The sequence below is a fragment of the Falco punctatus genome (genome assembly GCF_963210335.1).
Source record: "Falco punctatus genome assembly, chromosome: 8".
NCBI classification, from domain to species: domain Eukaryota; kingdom Metazoa; phylum Chordata; class Aves; order Falconiformes; family Falconidae; genus Falco; species Falco punctatus.
Window position 1 is genome coordinate 57580250 of NC_137588.1, and position 15562 is coordinate 57595811.

The window sequence follows — 15562 nt, forward strand, 5'->3', positions numbered from 1 at the left end:
CAACCCTTCAACATTTGTTTGAAACTTAACCCCTTGGTTGGTCATTATTTCAGTAAACAGCTGCAGTTTCCATGCATTTAAAAAAATACTCTGAAAGGCCTTTTGGAAGTTTGACTTCAGCAGTCACCTTGTGAACTGCAACCCCGCACAACGGACCAAGTTGTCTGTTTGTTTGAAAGCTACATCAGGGAAATGTGTCAGGGCACCGCTACATCAGCTGCACAACATACATGCAAGAAATACATATTAGTGTTTAGGGGAGATGCTGTGAACAGAAATTAGTTACCTCAGCTTAACAGGGAAGGATGCCAGCAGTCACTGTTTTGAAAGACAGTTTTTAGAAGTTGCTTTCTGCTACTTCTTGTGCTAATTGGGAAGAAAAAAATACTACAGCTGAAAAATAAATAAGGAGTTGAGACTGGACAACACAGTCACCAAACAAATATTAAGAGTGAACTTCTCCACCAGGCTGGGCAGCAACCGTGCAGTCAAGCCTTCGCCGACTCCATCCTCCTCCCCGCTTCCTTTGCTTTCTATTTCTGGCCAAGAAAAAGAATCGTAATACCCACATGAGTTACATCAACTCGCTTAAAATAGGGCTTCCATTTTAAACCCTTAATATGTTTAAACTGCTTATCGATTCCATTTGACTCAGTAACACAGAAAAGCAAAGGATACAGTAACATAAACCAAGTTTTGTAGGGTGCAAATTTTAAGCCATCAGCTCCTGTTCAGTAATTGCCTCTAAGCGTGCTCTCATCCACTGGAGTTGTAAGACCTCCAAGAGCACCTAGACTAAGTGAGGAATTTCATCCCTGATTCACACTGGTGGCAACAGGCTCATGTGTTTATATCATGACCTCCAAAAGAGGAAAGTCTGCTAAATGCCACCAACCATTAGAAGAGTTAATGAAAACTGTGGTTTAGTTCAGATGCCTGGACCGAGTTGCAGTGAGACCCAGAGAAGTCACACGTTAGAGATGAGCTGGATGACATTTCCTCAAGCTTTCTTAACACACTTGTGAGGGATACTACTCAATAGCTGGCAGCCTGCGTTTCCAAGAAAGTGACAGGCAGAATAAATAAAATATTTTTATTCTTGTGAGTTATAGAAGAGAGAAGGTCATTAATAGTCATCAACCTTAGAAAGATAACTTACCAAAAGTGGGAAGGCATGAAGCAGTATCAGAAGGAACTCCGTGACTGGGATAGCAGAGAGAGCAGAGTTCAGTTATAATAAAATCAACAGCTTTTCTACTGAAGAAAGTTTCTTCCCTGGGTACCAGAAACAACAGAACACTGCTTATACTCCACTGTAACTGTGGTTAAAAAGCCTTAATTACATATATATGCTCTAGAGAGCTCTCTTTTAATCCTGGAGCCAAGATTAGAGAAAATGGAGGAACTGCAAAAGGGCAGAGAAAAGAGCTAATTATTTAGAAAGAAAAGCAAACTTAAGGACCAAGAAATGGTAGACCTCCCTTCTTTGAAGCTGCCATTTAAAGCTTTACCAAGCTTATGAGCAATAAGGAGACATGTCAAATGACATACTTCTTATATTTTAGGGGGTGCACAGCACTTCAGATGCAGAGCTGCCAGCAGATCCCAGACACAGTAGAAATTACAGTTTTACCTAGGCATTAGAAAAGGGGAGCTGCCTGGCAACTTACTGTGCTACATATTGATTTACTTAACTGCAGTTTTCTACAACCGTTTGCCAGACCCTGTAAATCTAACAAAAGAGGCACAGTCTGACAAGTCAGCCATAATTTGATATCCAGTACTACTTATATTCTTAACAAAGCTGCGTAGATAAACACTCGCTTCCTTGTTACCTATCTGTCATCTAGCCAGGGTAACACAAAATGCAGTGAATACCACCGCAGGAGCTGGTTACACTGATAGAAAAGATACCATTACCACAGAGAGGTATTCCTGTTGAATACAGCTGGACCGGTAACACTTCCTAACTCCCTGGGTTGTAAGAAGTCATGAACAACGTGCCAGATCTGAAGGTAAAGTCACAAGTAGACTTTTTAAGAGATAATGAAGAATTTGGAATATATTCAAGAGCAGAACATAAATATTTAAAATTAGAAGCTGGGGGTGTGTGGGGTGTGTGTGGGTGTGTGTGTGGGGAGGGTAGTGTATTATTCCTGGATTTGGAAATAAAACATCATGCTGTTATACTCCTGAAAGTGACTTGAGCATCAAGAGTCTGAAATCCGATAAACAGATTCACACTTTCTGTTAACTGCTAAAATTTCTGTTAACTGCTAAAATTTCTGTTAACCGCTAAAATTCCCCACTGACAGCTATCGGTTTTGCAAACCATCTGAGACCTGAAGTCAAGTCAGAATGTCTTCTATACATCCCTCCAGAAGCACAGGAATCCCAGGCCAAGCTGTATCTAGAAGGAACACCTGAGTGGCCAAACTGCAGTAGGGCTAACTGAAACCACTCTGCTCAGGGACATTAGCTCAGGTTAAGACAAAATGTAAAGGTAGGGTAGAAAAACTATTCCCGATTTGATTCCAGAATAGGAATAGATAGTTACTCAATTAACAAAGAGTAACTATTCAGCTTTAACCCAATCTACCTCAGTCTGACTGAAGTAACATTTAAATGATTCTTAATGTCTCTTTGCCATTGCAAAATAGCCAGCTTTTAATCCACTCAGCCATGCAAAAACTCCTTTCCAGTTTTCTAGTAAGGGTGATCCAGAAGAAATCTACACATACACTCAGGTCACTTAACCTGAGAGTACTTATTACTGTTAAAAGATTTCATACGCGCAAAGTCACTAAAGTTACTTCTTTACCTGTGTCTATATAGTAACATGCATTATTCATGCTACTATCGAACAATTTTAAGTGGTGTAACTTAGAGGTTACTCTACAGAGTTAACAGAATGGGAAACATGAAGCATGACAAGAGAGTGTCCTCTGATGGTAAATATCACAGGAGCTTTTTTTACATAAGCATTTACACCATCCAGAAGTACCAGGAAACTCAGTGCAGTGCACTCCATAAAAGCCTACGAATGTCAGCTCTGCTGAAGTCAACAGGATACTATGCTAACAGGTTGAAACACACGCTTTCATACTGGATCAAAACAAATTTGCGCAGCACAGGGTTGTGTTTTTTTTTTTTCAAGCACACAGTGGAATACCTCTTACAAGCTCCTAATGCACCCCACCAGCTCTTTACTTTCTAGAAGGAAGCTGAAGGCTACCTGCCTGTGTCGCCTGGTACAGGAAAAGGTTGCAAAGAAACAGGAGCAGCGTGCAGTTGCTTTTACACCTGGATAACAATTTGCTTAGAGTTTAGACAGGATCTGTTCTTACGCAATGCAAGTAAGGTTATAGTTTGCTCCACAGGGAAGCCAATACAAGAGTGACAGGAAGGCTAACTTCTTTATCTTTTTATAGCAACGCCTGTAACTGTATTTAAACAGTGAATGGAAGATGATACTCTATAACTGCAAGTCTGGTTGATAGCATTCTTCTGCCTAATTTCACCAACACTCCTCAGTGGTAGTAATGATACTGCCATTAGTTTAGCAGTCCACTTAGTCAAATACATGGCAGTTATCTGCCAGGAAATCTGTAACTATAGTTGCTCTTAAATCTCGCCGTCTCTCACAATTTGATCCATATTCACACAGACCACTGTATTTATGGTTTTCACCAGTGACCTAAAAAGTAGCCCGATGCCAGAGGCCAAAACATTTTCCTGCTGAAATCTTCCTTCCATGAAGAAAGTAACCACTGCAGCTATTAAGAACTGCATATAGAGCACATCTGAAGGGTGAAACAGAACCACTTGCCCAGTAACAGGAGCACCTACTCCTTGATAGAGATAACCTTCCCCAAAGAACAGCAAGTGTAACAAACCCTTTGTTTTCACACAGCATAGAAGACCTAGAATACAGCCCATTTGTTCATTCAGCTTCGTGTTGCCATTATAGTGAAGATCACCAGAAGGAATAATGAGACCCTGAGTGAGCACCACTGAAAGCTCCCGTTTTTTAATAAACATCTTTTCCAAATTTACTTTGCACTTCACAGTTGTGAGATAGTTTAGCCACTTCATGTTCACTTCAGCTCACTTTGCTAATCAGTGCGGTCCACTCTTATCCAGTCCAGGAAAACCTGCTCATTTCACAAGTGCACTGAAGTGATCAACTTTAGAGTAGCCCATACTGGAAAACGGTCACTCTTAATTTAAAACAGGCTTGTTCAGCTCTAGCACTTGCACTTCAGCCCTTAGATGCCAACTGTTTTACACTATGCTTACCAAAATAAGCTTTTCAAAGTTTGCTTTTATATCAGCTGATGAGTGACTAGCAAATACAGCTGCCAAAATGGCAGTCTCCAAGAGGTCTGCAAGGAGCCAGACCCCCGAGTTCAAAGGCAGTAGTAAGGTCTAGGGCACGACCCATCTAACTGCCAAAGAAATCTGCCTATGAGGCATGTTAAGTCAGTTGTTCCATTTACCTCTGGCTGGCAGAGAGCAGAAAGGTACTCCTCTCACTTCTCCCAAGCCCTTCTCCTCCCCCCCAACCTTGGCAGCACAGAATCTGCTAAACCACCCTCTTCCTTATTAGCTTTTGCCAACTGCAGCATGAAGCTGACAATCCTCGACAGCTTCATAGCTGCCCCAGGTCAGCGTGGCAAAGCCAATCCTCCTCCTCTGCTGAGGAGGACATGAGCAGCAGCAGCAGTTTGGAAGGCAGCGCAGCATCATTCCCCACTCAGCTCATCATTAGGGCTATGTTTTCAGCAATACCAGCTGGAAACTTCAAGCTTAATTGCACTAAAGCCAAAGTTTACGACCCCAACCTTTCCAGAAGGAGCATTCTCTCCAACCGTTTGTCAACCACAAGTTAGCAGCTGGTTTCTCATTCACAACCTACCAGCAGGCAGGTACGTCCCATTTCACTCCAGCCGGCTGGCAGCAGAGGGCACCACACAATCACCTATGTGATTTATATACTTCCATCATGCTCCCGAGTTAATTTATAGAGCTCAAATTACTACTACAACAAGCTACAGGGTGACTCCATAAACCATGCATCATATCAGATAAAAACCCAAGCAACGAAAGGCAGCTAATTTGCTACAGTGCTTTTAGCCAGCAGTTCAAAGAGACGTTCAAGCTCAGCATCCCTTTGAGTTCAAACACCACGTTCCCGTAACAGCAGGCACCTCACAGAGTGCCGACCTCCAGCCTGCCCACACAGGTACAGAGCAGTACCTCTGCAGAGCATCAGAGGTCACATAAATAGCTGCATTAGCCCAAGCATAAACCACTAGCCCACAAACTAACTCATCTGTGTTTTACTTACTGCAAGACTACACATCAATTAAACATTTCAGCTGAGGATACCCAGCAGCCTCTGAGGAAGACAGCAGAGATTCAAGAGACAAAAGGTATAGCTGCATTTCTCTTGCTCTTTCCTACCCTCACACCTACGGATCATATGTTTTTACTTATTGAATACTTGTTAAAAAAAGAAAAAGATGAAACTACGCAAAAGTCAGTCTGCATTACATGAGCATACCAACACACGCATACTGGTGATCAAAAAAAGTACAACCATGAAGTATAAGAAGCTTCTAAGCTAATACTTTTGCTGTCGGCAGAAATACTTCAGTCCCTTGACATCGTCATCCCTATATAGAGCCACGACACTAGCCAAATCTGTTACACTCAGCATGAAAAAAGGAATTCCTAATTCATATAATGTGCTGAACAACTGTACATACACATTGACAAAGGACATTTCTGAGCATGTAGCGGTAGTGAAGAGTAACTCAATGCATCAGCTTTTCGAAAGCGATCTGCAGCACGACCTTGAGGCCAAGGCTTTGATGACTTAAGGCCATCCCTCCTCTGTGGAGCAAAAAGCACCCAACAGAGCTGCAGAAGAACAAACCCAAAGGCAGGAAGAAAGAACACAGACCTAATCCACCTTATTAAAGCAATACATTATTTTCAGCCACCATAATGTTTCCCCTGAACATGTAAATACAGAAGCAATTAGCTGCTTAGGCACTTCTGCAGAAACCATTTAGCATAATCTTTCCTAGAATATATTTACATGGCTTCTGATTGCTTAATTTTCTGACACTTTTGTTTCAGGCACTAGAAAGATTAAATAAGGCAAAAATCACCCACACTGATACATTGCCATTTTGAAGGTAACATGCAGCACAGGACAGACAACAAACTCGTAGCAGGTTTTAAACTTGAAAATTTTAGCATCACAACTCTATGTCCTAGGAATTGCTTTATAGCTTTAATTCAGCCATTTCTTAAAACCTTTTCCCCCTTTTGCTGTTACTCTGAAAGATAAAATTACTGACTGAAACAGCAGACACCATTTAAAGAGAAAGAATGAGCCTGGACAGAGATTTCATTGAAAAGCTCAATTCTGTATCACATCTGAAATGTCCTCAATTCAAAGATTAGCCTGCACAAAAAGCCAAATTAAAGCCAGAAACAGAAGAAAATCTTTTCTGACTGCTACGAAGATCTTTTTTGTGATATAGCCTCCTATCATCCAGAGTTTTCCAAATGGCTTCATGAACAAGCAGACAAACAGCACATTCATTTACAAGCTGGAAGTTGATTAGTAAGTACACAAACCATGAATGCTTGTCAGGACCGAGGAAGAGAGCCTGGAACCATTGAATCTGAGGATGCCCAGAAGACTCTCTGCAGTCAGCTGGCAGATACCTCTATGACAACAGTAAAAAAAACCCAAACCAAAACAAAAAACGCACCACATTTGGTTTGTCTTTATTCTGCTCCATCTGAAATTATTTTCACCAAATTATTTTAGCCAGTTGTCCTTCATTGTATGTTTTTCCTTGCTCAGTGTAACAGAAGCTATCATTTCAGGGCCCAATCCTTCAAAGAAATAGGCATACAATACAAGTATATCTTCACTCACAGACCCACTACAGCCCATAACTCCACATCGATTAGACTGGAAGATGAAGCCTTCAGCCTAAACCCCAGTAACTCTGATTTACACAAGCACACAGAGGTTTTATTGCAAATTCTCCTGTAAGCTGCACAGCTGTTTCCTGCCCAGCTCAACACACCATCAAAACAAAAGCAGATCTCAATTTGCTGACAGCTGCCATACTTTAAAGAGACTTAAAGAAAAACGGAGTCAACATTCTATACAACACAGGCAGTACAGGATATCTAAATACCTTGAACAATGAATACACACAGAAGTCAGCAGTGATGTACTGCACCGTAGGAAATGCCAGTCTTACAGCTACCCAAAGTCCACAACAGAAGGACAATCTTGGAAGACTGACCGAAAACAAAGTCAGCCTGTCACTGATTTTTCACCTCTTATAGATTTAATCACAATGAACTGCTACTTCCAACAAGGAACTTTGAAGCTTTCTAAGAATAATCACCAACTTTATCCTCACGACCTCTGGAAGACGTGATATTACAACGGTCTTCCTTTTGCCATAACACCATGCCATGTCAAGCTACAGAGCAGTGGACTACAGGGCCTGATTTTTATCTGTCACGCAAAATAGATTTCCTGCACCCAACAAATCCAAGCATATGGCAGTATCATCAGGAACTCCAAGCATGTAATGATCGCTGTGTATGTTAAAGGGATTTCTACACAGGTTTGAGTAACTGCAACAAATTTATCTTTTATGACAGGTAACAGCTGATCCCTTTCCCTACCAGCACGGGATATTACAAAGATATGAACATGGTTATACCTAGACTTGCACTAAACACCTGAATTTGAAGAAAGGTTTCTTCTGGGAAGGAAGAGCTCAGTCTCAGTTTGACTACACCTCTGAGAGCTTTCTCCCCCTCACAGCAGAAATTGCCACAGTAGGTGTCTCCACCTTTCCAGTGCAGTCATAGCAGCAAGTCTCCAAGCAGGGAAAGATTTAGACAACTAAGAGTTTTAAGTGGTTTTTAACAAGCGGAGCCTTGTAGAGCGGCAGCTGAACTGATAGTTACACACTGACATTTCAAGCTTTCAAGTCCCAATCATTCTTAATGGTACAAAGCCAAACCCAGAAGGGGATAAAGCAATTACATAGCCAAAAGTAAATGCAGCTAAACTGAGCTTCCACACATCTAATTTGGGTGATCTAGCCTTTCTGTCTCACACACTAAGCAGAAAGGTTTGTCTGTTAAATTTACTACTTACACCAGTGGGACAAGAAAGGAACGCAGTCATGTGCTGCAATATGGTCAGGCCACGTATCCAGCAGGCACCCTGTGCCTCTCTCAGGAGGAGTTACCCACTCCCCTTTCCCACAGGAGGATCGGTAGCCAGACATGATCTTCAGGCTCCACCTGGTCCTTTCTGCTAGCCCTTCCCTGGAGCTCTGCGGGGAGCCAGGTGTGATGCTCGATGTTCGCTGCCTGTACCTTTCCAAGGCAGGTAAAGAGCAGTGGCACAGAGGCGCACCCTTGGGAGACAGAATTCCTGCTCTTTTCTGGGCAAGGATGGGACACACTCCCCTTCCCTACTCCCTGGAGCAAGGGGCAAAGCCCTCGCTTTATTCCCTTGCCAAGCTCGGCCAAACAAGCCAAGCAGACCCCCGGGACCCTGCGTGTCTGCGAATTGCCAAGAAAGTACTGGCGACCCCCTCCAGCCCAGGCACGGGCTGCAGCACAGCAGCGCCTTCCCCGGGGGCACAGGATCCCGCCCCTGCGCTCCTGTCCCCCGCCCCCCCCCCCCCCCCCTTAGGGGGCGGCTGCTGCTTGTCGCTCCCCGAGTCGCTGCCGAAGGCCCCCCCAAGTCACCGCCGAGGCCCCCCCTCTTGTGACAAGGCAGAGGGACGCGCCCATCCTCTACGCCCCCCTCCCCTCAGCTCCCACTCCTACGGGAGCCGCCCCTCACCCAGCGGCTCCCACCCCCCCACGCCCACGGGGGGACGCTCAGCCCCACACCCCGTCACCCCCCCCTCCCCGCTCCCCCACTCACCGGCGCTTCGCCGGCCGCTGCCCCCGGCGGCCCCGCGGCGGCGGCCCCCTCCCCGCCGGCCGCCCCGCCGCCCTCCAGCTGCCGCTCGCGGTAGAGGGACCAGAGCCCCACGTTGGGCAAGAAAACGAGGGCGGCCAGCGCCAGCCCCACCGCCTGCAGCAGCCGCTTCTGCTTCCGCCGCATCGGAGCCGCCGCCGGGGAGGAGGGGACGGAGGAGGCGGAGGAGGCGCGGGGCAGCGGGAGCGCGGCCCGGCCGCCGCCGCCCTCAGGGAGCCCAACTTTCCCCCGCGCGCGGCGGCGGCAGCGGCGGGCGGCAACTCCGGCACTTCCGCTCCGCTCCGCGCGCGGGGAGGCGGGGCCTCGGCAGCCCCGCCCCCGGCCCGCCCCGCCGGCCCGCCCCCGCGCCCCGCTAATGACTCTCCCGTAATGAGTCTCTAATAACGACTCTCGAAGGATGCCGAGGCACCGGGGCGGGCGCTGCGGGAGAGGGCGGGCAGCGGGCTCCGAGCCGGCCGGCGGCGGGGGAAGCCAAGGTGGTTAATTGCTCCAGGGAGGCTCCGCAATTAGCGGTCCCCACGGCCATTAAGCAGCGGGCCCTGCGGCAGAGCTGGCCGGGCTCCGGGGCGAGCAGCCCCGCAGCGCTTGTTAAGGCTCTCCCGAAAAATCATTAGCAAGGCACGGAGCACGCTGGGATGTGGGCAGGGACGGGGCCGGCACCAGGGGGGGGACAGGCAGGGGAAAGGGATGGGCCCCCGGGCTTCAACGGGGCCGGGTCTGGGCCGGGGGGCTGCCGGTGCCCCCCCGGGGGGCTGCCCGCCGCCACACGGCAGCCGGGGCACGGGGTCGCCGGCCCCAGCGCTCCCAGGGGGATGATGCCATCGGCCGCACCGCCGGGCGCGATCGCGCAGCATCAATTCCCCGGCCGCGGCTCGCGCCAGAGGGATGCTGCGGGCTCGGGTACCAATTCGGTGGCCTCCACCCTACCGTAAACTGGGTAATGTATAGACGCGAAACGGTGGGTTTTAAACATGTACCGCAATTCAACAGTGGTATAGCTTTTCCAAAAACGGGGAGTGGATTCGTTTCTTCAACAAATTTCTTCATTTCTTCCCACAGCCCTCACGACCGGGAAGGTGGCCGGCTGCGGGGCTGGCAAAATAAATATTAGGTCTCTTCCGATGTAAACGCCCGCAGGGAAATTTTTTATTTCCTAGAAAAACAACAGAAGGTCTACAAAAAGCATTACACAACCCAGCGTTTGCAGTTCTGGCCACCCTCGCCCCACACCAGCGAGCAGATTTAAACTTAAATAAACTTCCATAACCCACTAGATGGCATCTTCCAGCAGATTTCAGTGCCTGCTGCGAGAGCCAAATTATCAAGGAAAGCATTTAATTTAGAGAGCAGGTTACAGTTCCTAAGTCTAACTACATGTTAAGGCAGCTTGTACTTTCATTTTAATTATCGATGAGAATTTGTCGCCAGCTGATTTCTTTACTAGAAATGTTAATGCTTCCATTATTCCTCCGTGGGTGGAGAAGATATCGGCCTGTGAAATCCCTTTGCTACTGCCTTTAGAGCAAAACATATTCCCTTTATCATCACTGAATCACCTCCGGCAGCGCAGAGACTTTGGCTGCTGTTGAATAATGCATAGCCACTAAAATTGTACAACAATAAAGCTACATACACGTTACCTGATACTGTGAGAATCTAGGCTGGAAAGCTACAATACCTCTGATTTAATACTGCAGTGCCAGCGTACTGCCATATGGACCCTTATAATAACATCCACATCCCCTTGCCTCTGTAAGAGCTCTTTGAAAAGTGGTTGTGAAATAGCAGGCGGTTTCATAGGTATGCACATAGGATTACAGTCTGCCCTTGGCAGAACATCCTCATTTATATAAAGAAATGACAGACACAAAGTTTGAGAGTTAATTAAAACAAAGCTACTAGCTGGCTTGACATATGTTTAAATTTAGGATTGTGAGCCTGCTTGCTAAATTAAATGTTTGCCTCGTAAATTGACTTCAGCAGAGTTGCACAAGTTCTAACTGGGAACAGAACATGGCTGGTGCTGCAGGTAGATCAGTATTTTGTAAATTAGAGCATCCTGAACGAGCAAACCTTCTGATGAGCCTCATAGGAATTGAAGTCTGGCTGCTCCTTGGTGATCACACTGGAAATGGATGCTCCAGGTCTTTCCTTCCTGATTTAAGGTGGAGTGAATCCTGATGGGGTTACCAAGTAAAATCATTTATACCCCATGCAGCTGCCTTGGTCCCAAATAAATAAATGTGTTTCTTCCACTAAAGGTCCAGCATTTCTCCTTCTTTCTCCTGAAGTGTTTTGGTGGAGACGGAGCTCTGATTCTGGCCTGCCGAATGCAATGCCTTGGGGATTAATTGAGTACATGCAAAATAAACATAGATTAATGTTTCTGAGAAGGAAGACAGCCTGTGGCTGGTAAGCCTCTAACTGGAAAGGGAAATGGTGTACCTTCCCGAGGCATCTTTTCAAAACAAATATAGGATAAATTAATAGCAGCTCAATCCCTGTTTGGAAGCTCTCTTTGCTAGTGAGCTAGGTTGCCCGGTTTGCAGCTCATGTGTTCAGGTGCTGCAGGGCACAGTGCTGCAAAAGTGGGTAGTGGCATCATGAAGCCTTGGATGAAGGATGAGGAGTGGGGATGACCGGATGGACTTGGTCAGCAGATGCTGAGAAAGGGCAAGAAAGCATTGCCAAATACTAATGGGAGTGGCTGTGACAGGAATTCCTGGGATAAAACCCACAGATGGCCTGAGAGCATGGAAACGAGATGGCAAAGATGGGAATCAGTGCTCTCCTGCCTCCTGGTCTCCTCTGGCTGCAGCTCCTCAGGGCAAGGACTGACTTGCGTGAGGGGCCAGATTCTGACCTTGGAAGTCCTGCAGACATGGGTAATGGAAAGCAGTGGGTCCTTTGCATCCCTGCAAGAGACATGAACGGTTATGGGATCCCTGCTCTCCTGCTGAGTGAGACAAGACCTGGCCTTCCATGCCCCCAGCTGCTGTGCCAGCCTAACAGCGTGGGTTAGGGGCAGAATGTACTGCCAGAAGGATGGTGTACTTGCAAGGGGGAAATGGGAATTAAAATACCACCCACAAGCCTGTTAGGTTTTTTTTCTTGTGTCTACGGATGCTACAGATACATGTCGCCAGTATGGGGGATGGAGTGGGAAGCTCTAGTCCAGGTCTCTGTGCCCTGTGTCCAGATGGCTGCACCTGCAGGGAAAGCCAACTCCTCCACTTACCCTTTGCGTGGTTTCTTGGGTAAGCGTTTGTACGCTCATGATGCTTTCTCTTTTCTGCCAATCTCATCTTTAACCAAGAGGAGAAAAGGAAAAACAATCTTTAAAAAAAATGAAGGAACCTCAGCTGTGGCTATGTCACAACATGACTTTTTCCACAGCATTTCTTTATCCTCCAGTGTTTATTGGTTGAATGCCAGCTCAAATCTCCATGTGATCAGAACTGATTTGTTGGGGTTTTTCTCCCCTTTTCCTTTCCTGATAAAGAGCAATGTCCAGGAGCCCTCTTACCTGTTGGCAGGAGGGTAGCCCTTCTCTGCTGCTCAATGTGGGGGTGCCTGCCAGCACAGCCCCCAGCAGCAATCCTGCTGGACTCCCCCAAAACCTGGAGCTTCTTCCAGTCAGCACTTGAGATGCTGTGAAACAATGCAATTGCTTGAATAGCTCACAGCAATGAGGTTGATCACAGGCTTCTAACAGGAAATTGCAAGCTCTAGCACTGCAAGAGGGCATCTAGCCTGTTCCCCATCCTTCCCAGGGATGGGGAGACAGCAGCAACATCTATGAATCCTTGTCCCCTGGCTGGGAAGCAAGGTAGGGAGTTATCTGCGTGACTGACCTGGGGGTTTATCTGCATAGAACAGACTTGCACACAGCTTTTAGTAGAAAAATAAAATAAAACTGCTGATATTCCCAGTAGATCCACCTGAGCAAGCAAAATCTCCACAGTCAACAGGGAAAACTGCCTACATTTACTTCAGACAAACAGAGCCTAGCAGCACAGGGCAGAAGGTGGCTGAAGCTGTACACTCATAGAAGATGCTCAGGGTCTTGCTTGGAAAGCGGTGCTATTCTAGCAGTCACTCCTCCAGCTTGGTGCAAAGTGGAAGAGGTAGCTACAGCCTAGAGCAGCGTAAAAGCAACCAAGCCTTTGGATGAGTTCCCTCAAGTGCAACGCTCTTTTAACTCCCCTGGCCTTAAATCAGGTGGGTAATTTCACTGATCACCTGTGGCAGGCGAAATTGCTGATGTCCAAGTTGAAGCACAGTTGTGGAGGATGAGGCAGCGATGGCTTGCTGGGAGGATAAATACTGGAGCAGAGTGTGAAGCAAGGAGGGATGTGAGCTTTGTGTATTCTATATTGCAAACAGATGCACTGACATAGCTGGAGATTTGCTTTGCACAGGAACGTGCTTTTCTCCAGGAGTAGCCTGAATCCATTACCCACCTCTGGCCCAGGCTGCCCAACAGGGGGACTGTTAGTGGTTGAGAGAAAAAGTCTCTGTTGCACTTTGCAGGGGCTGAATGGTCCCTCCTCTTCCCTCTGGGCTTTGGTGGTTGGTGAGGACCCCATTTCTCCATGCAAAGCATTGCACAGAACTGCGTCAGACTGCTTTAGATCTGGCACTGTTTTCCCAAAGCAGTTCTGACAGTTTGTATGTAATTACTAGCGGGGCTCAGTTGGGGGCTAAGAAGACAGAAGGTATATTCTTGGCCATCTACTCAAGTCACCTTATTTTTAAAAAAATTGAAATCCGCAACTATTGTTGTAGTCTTTCTGGCTGGAATAGGCAATGAGCTTTGTCTGCTCCCTCTGCTCTGAATTCAGAGCTGCTGCAATGAATCGGACTGATTCCAAGTCTGGTGGAGCCAGCCAGGCAGACTGCAGTCAAGATGTCCCCAAAACTCCCTGACTCCTGCTTCTCTGAGCACACTGAGAATTTTGACGCCAACATTTTCTGTCCTTCTTGTGGGATTTGGAAGCCCACGCTCTAATAATTAAGGCAACTTTGAACATCTTAGCCTTCAGCCTCACCTTTCTGTTTCCCATAGCAGTTGTTACTTACTTGAAATGGGCGCTGGCTTTTAAAATATGTTCACCATGGGCTTGATGGTTTTAACAAGGAGGAACTTGAAAAGGTTCTCCAATGCATGTATAAGAGCAACACAGAGCTAATTTTGCGGGAGGTTTGCAGCTTTCCTATGAGCACGAGTAGTTTGTGCACCACTCAGCTGAACCTGGAGGAGAGGTCTGCTCTTCTTCCAGTTCACTGGAGGCACTTGGGGATGAAGAAAGCATCACTTTGGTCCCAGGACTTCTTCAGGGTGGATCTGCAGTGGATCAAGAACACTTATGTGCTCAAGCTCTGCTTTAACAGATTATTTGTGAAGTGCGATAAACTCTGCTTACATCATTAAAAAATAACCTTATGGAAAGGGGAAAGAAGGATAAAGATGCTTAATCCAGCACTAAAATATCTAGTACTGGAGACAGCCAGGAGAAAGGGAAAAATAAAGCTGGTTATGAGAAAATTTAAGTGAAGTGCATAAAAACTTAAGCGATACGGATAATAACATGTCGAGTTACTGCTCTCAGCCCCACCAAGGGGAGAGGAGCAAGGGCTATAAAACGTAAATAGAAGAGAATCAAATTCAGAACAGATGTCAAGAAGCACCTTCCCAAGTGGAGAATCAAAAAAGCATGGAATGACCTGCCAGGCAAGACTGGAGCGGACACACCGGGGCTTTCCAAGGTGAGATGTGTCCCTGGAGCACAAGCCTGGGGCTAAGCACCGAGCAAAATGTGCCAAATGGCCTCTGTGGGATCTTGCCCTGCCTTCTGCATCTGACATAAAATCAGCTTCAGGATTTTTCATGCTGAAAAAAAAATTGCTGCCACGAGTGAGGGGATTCTGGGCAGCCCTTCTCATGGGAACATCCTGCTTCTTCAGCCCTGTGGATTGGAAGCGTGAGGCGTTCAGCCTTGGAGGGGGTCCGAGCCACCCAGCAGGTACCCTTGCCCATCTCCCATGGGGTGCCGACCCTGGGGAGAAGGTGGCATTGCTGCCACCCGAGCAGTGAGCCAGTGCAGGGGCTGCGTAGTAGGGGCTTCTCCCCAGGACATGAATCTCCCCATCTTCACCATGAATCCTGCTGGAGCACATCTTGCAGACATTGATTTCTGCCACTGCCGGAAAAGCATTTGGCGGCTCAAGTGGCTGCTAGCAGGTATCTCAAGTGCCTGACTGGAGGGCACGGCACTGAGCCTGCCCTCGCTGAGCTGCTATTATGGCAGAGGAAGGCTCTTTCTTAAAATAGGTCCTCCGCAAGGGCTCTTGTGTTCAAGAACCAGGAGGAAACCAGGTCCTTTGTCCTTTATTTTCCATCTCTAAAAAGAAAGGCAGAAAAAACAGTGTCTGAGAAGCAGAAAAGCAAGGTGGACACAGTGCAGGATGGGACGAGAGAATGAGATTGGGAGGGGAGGTGCTCACTGG

General features: G+C 47.0%; 1 protein-coding gene across 1 annotated transcript in view; it reads right to left on the reverse strand.

The window, feature by feature from the left end:
- GALNT10 (polypeptide N-acetylgalactosaminyltransferase 10) overlaps nucleotides 1-11853 on the reverse strand; it is a 93057-nt gene extending 81204 nt beyond the window's left edge. Inside the window, exon 1 of the mRNA XM_080398629.1 lies at nucleotides 8996-11853. Coding sequence (XP_080254755.1) covers nucleotides 8996-9178 — 183 coding nt within the window. The 5' untranslated portion in view covers nucleotides 9179-11853. The remainder of the gene's footprint in view (nucleotides 1-8995) is intronic.
- Between the last annotated feature and the right edge of the window lie 3709 nt (nucleotides 11854-15562).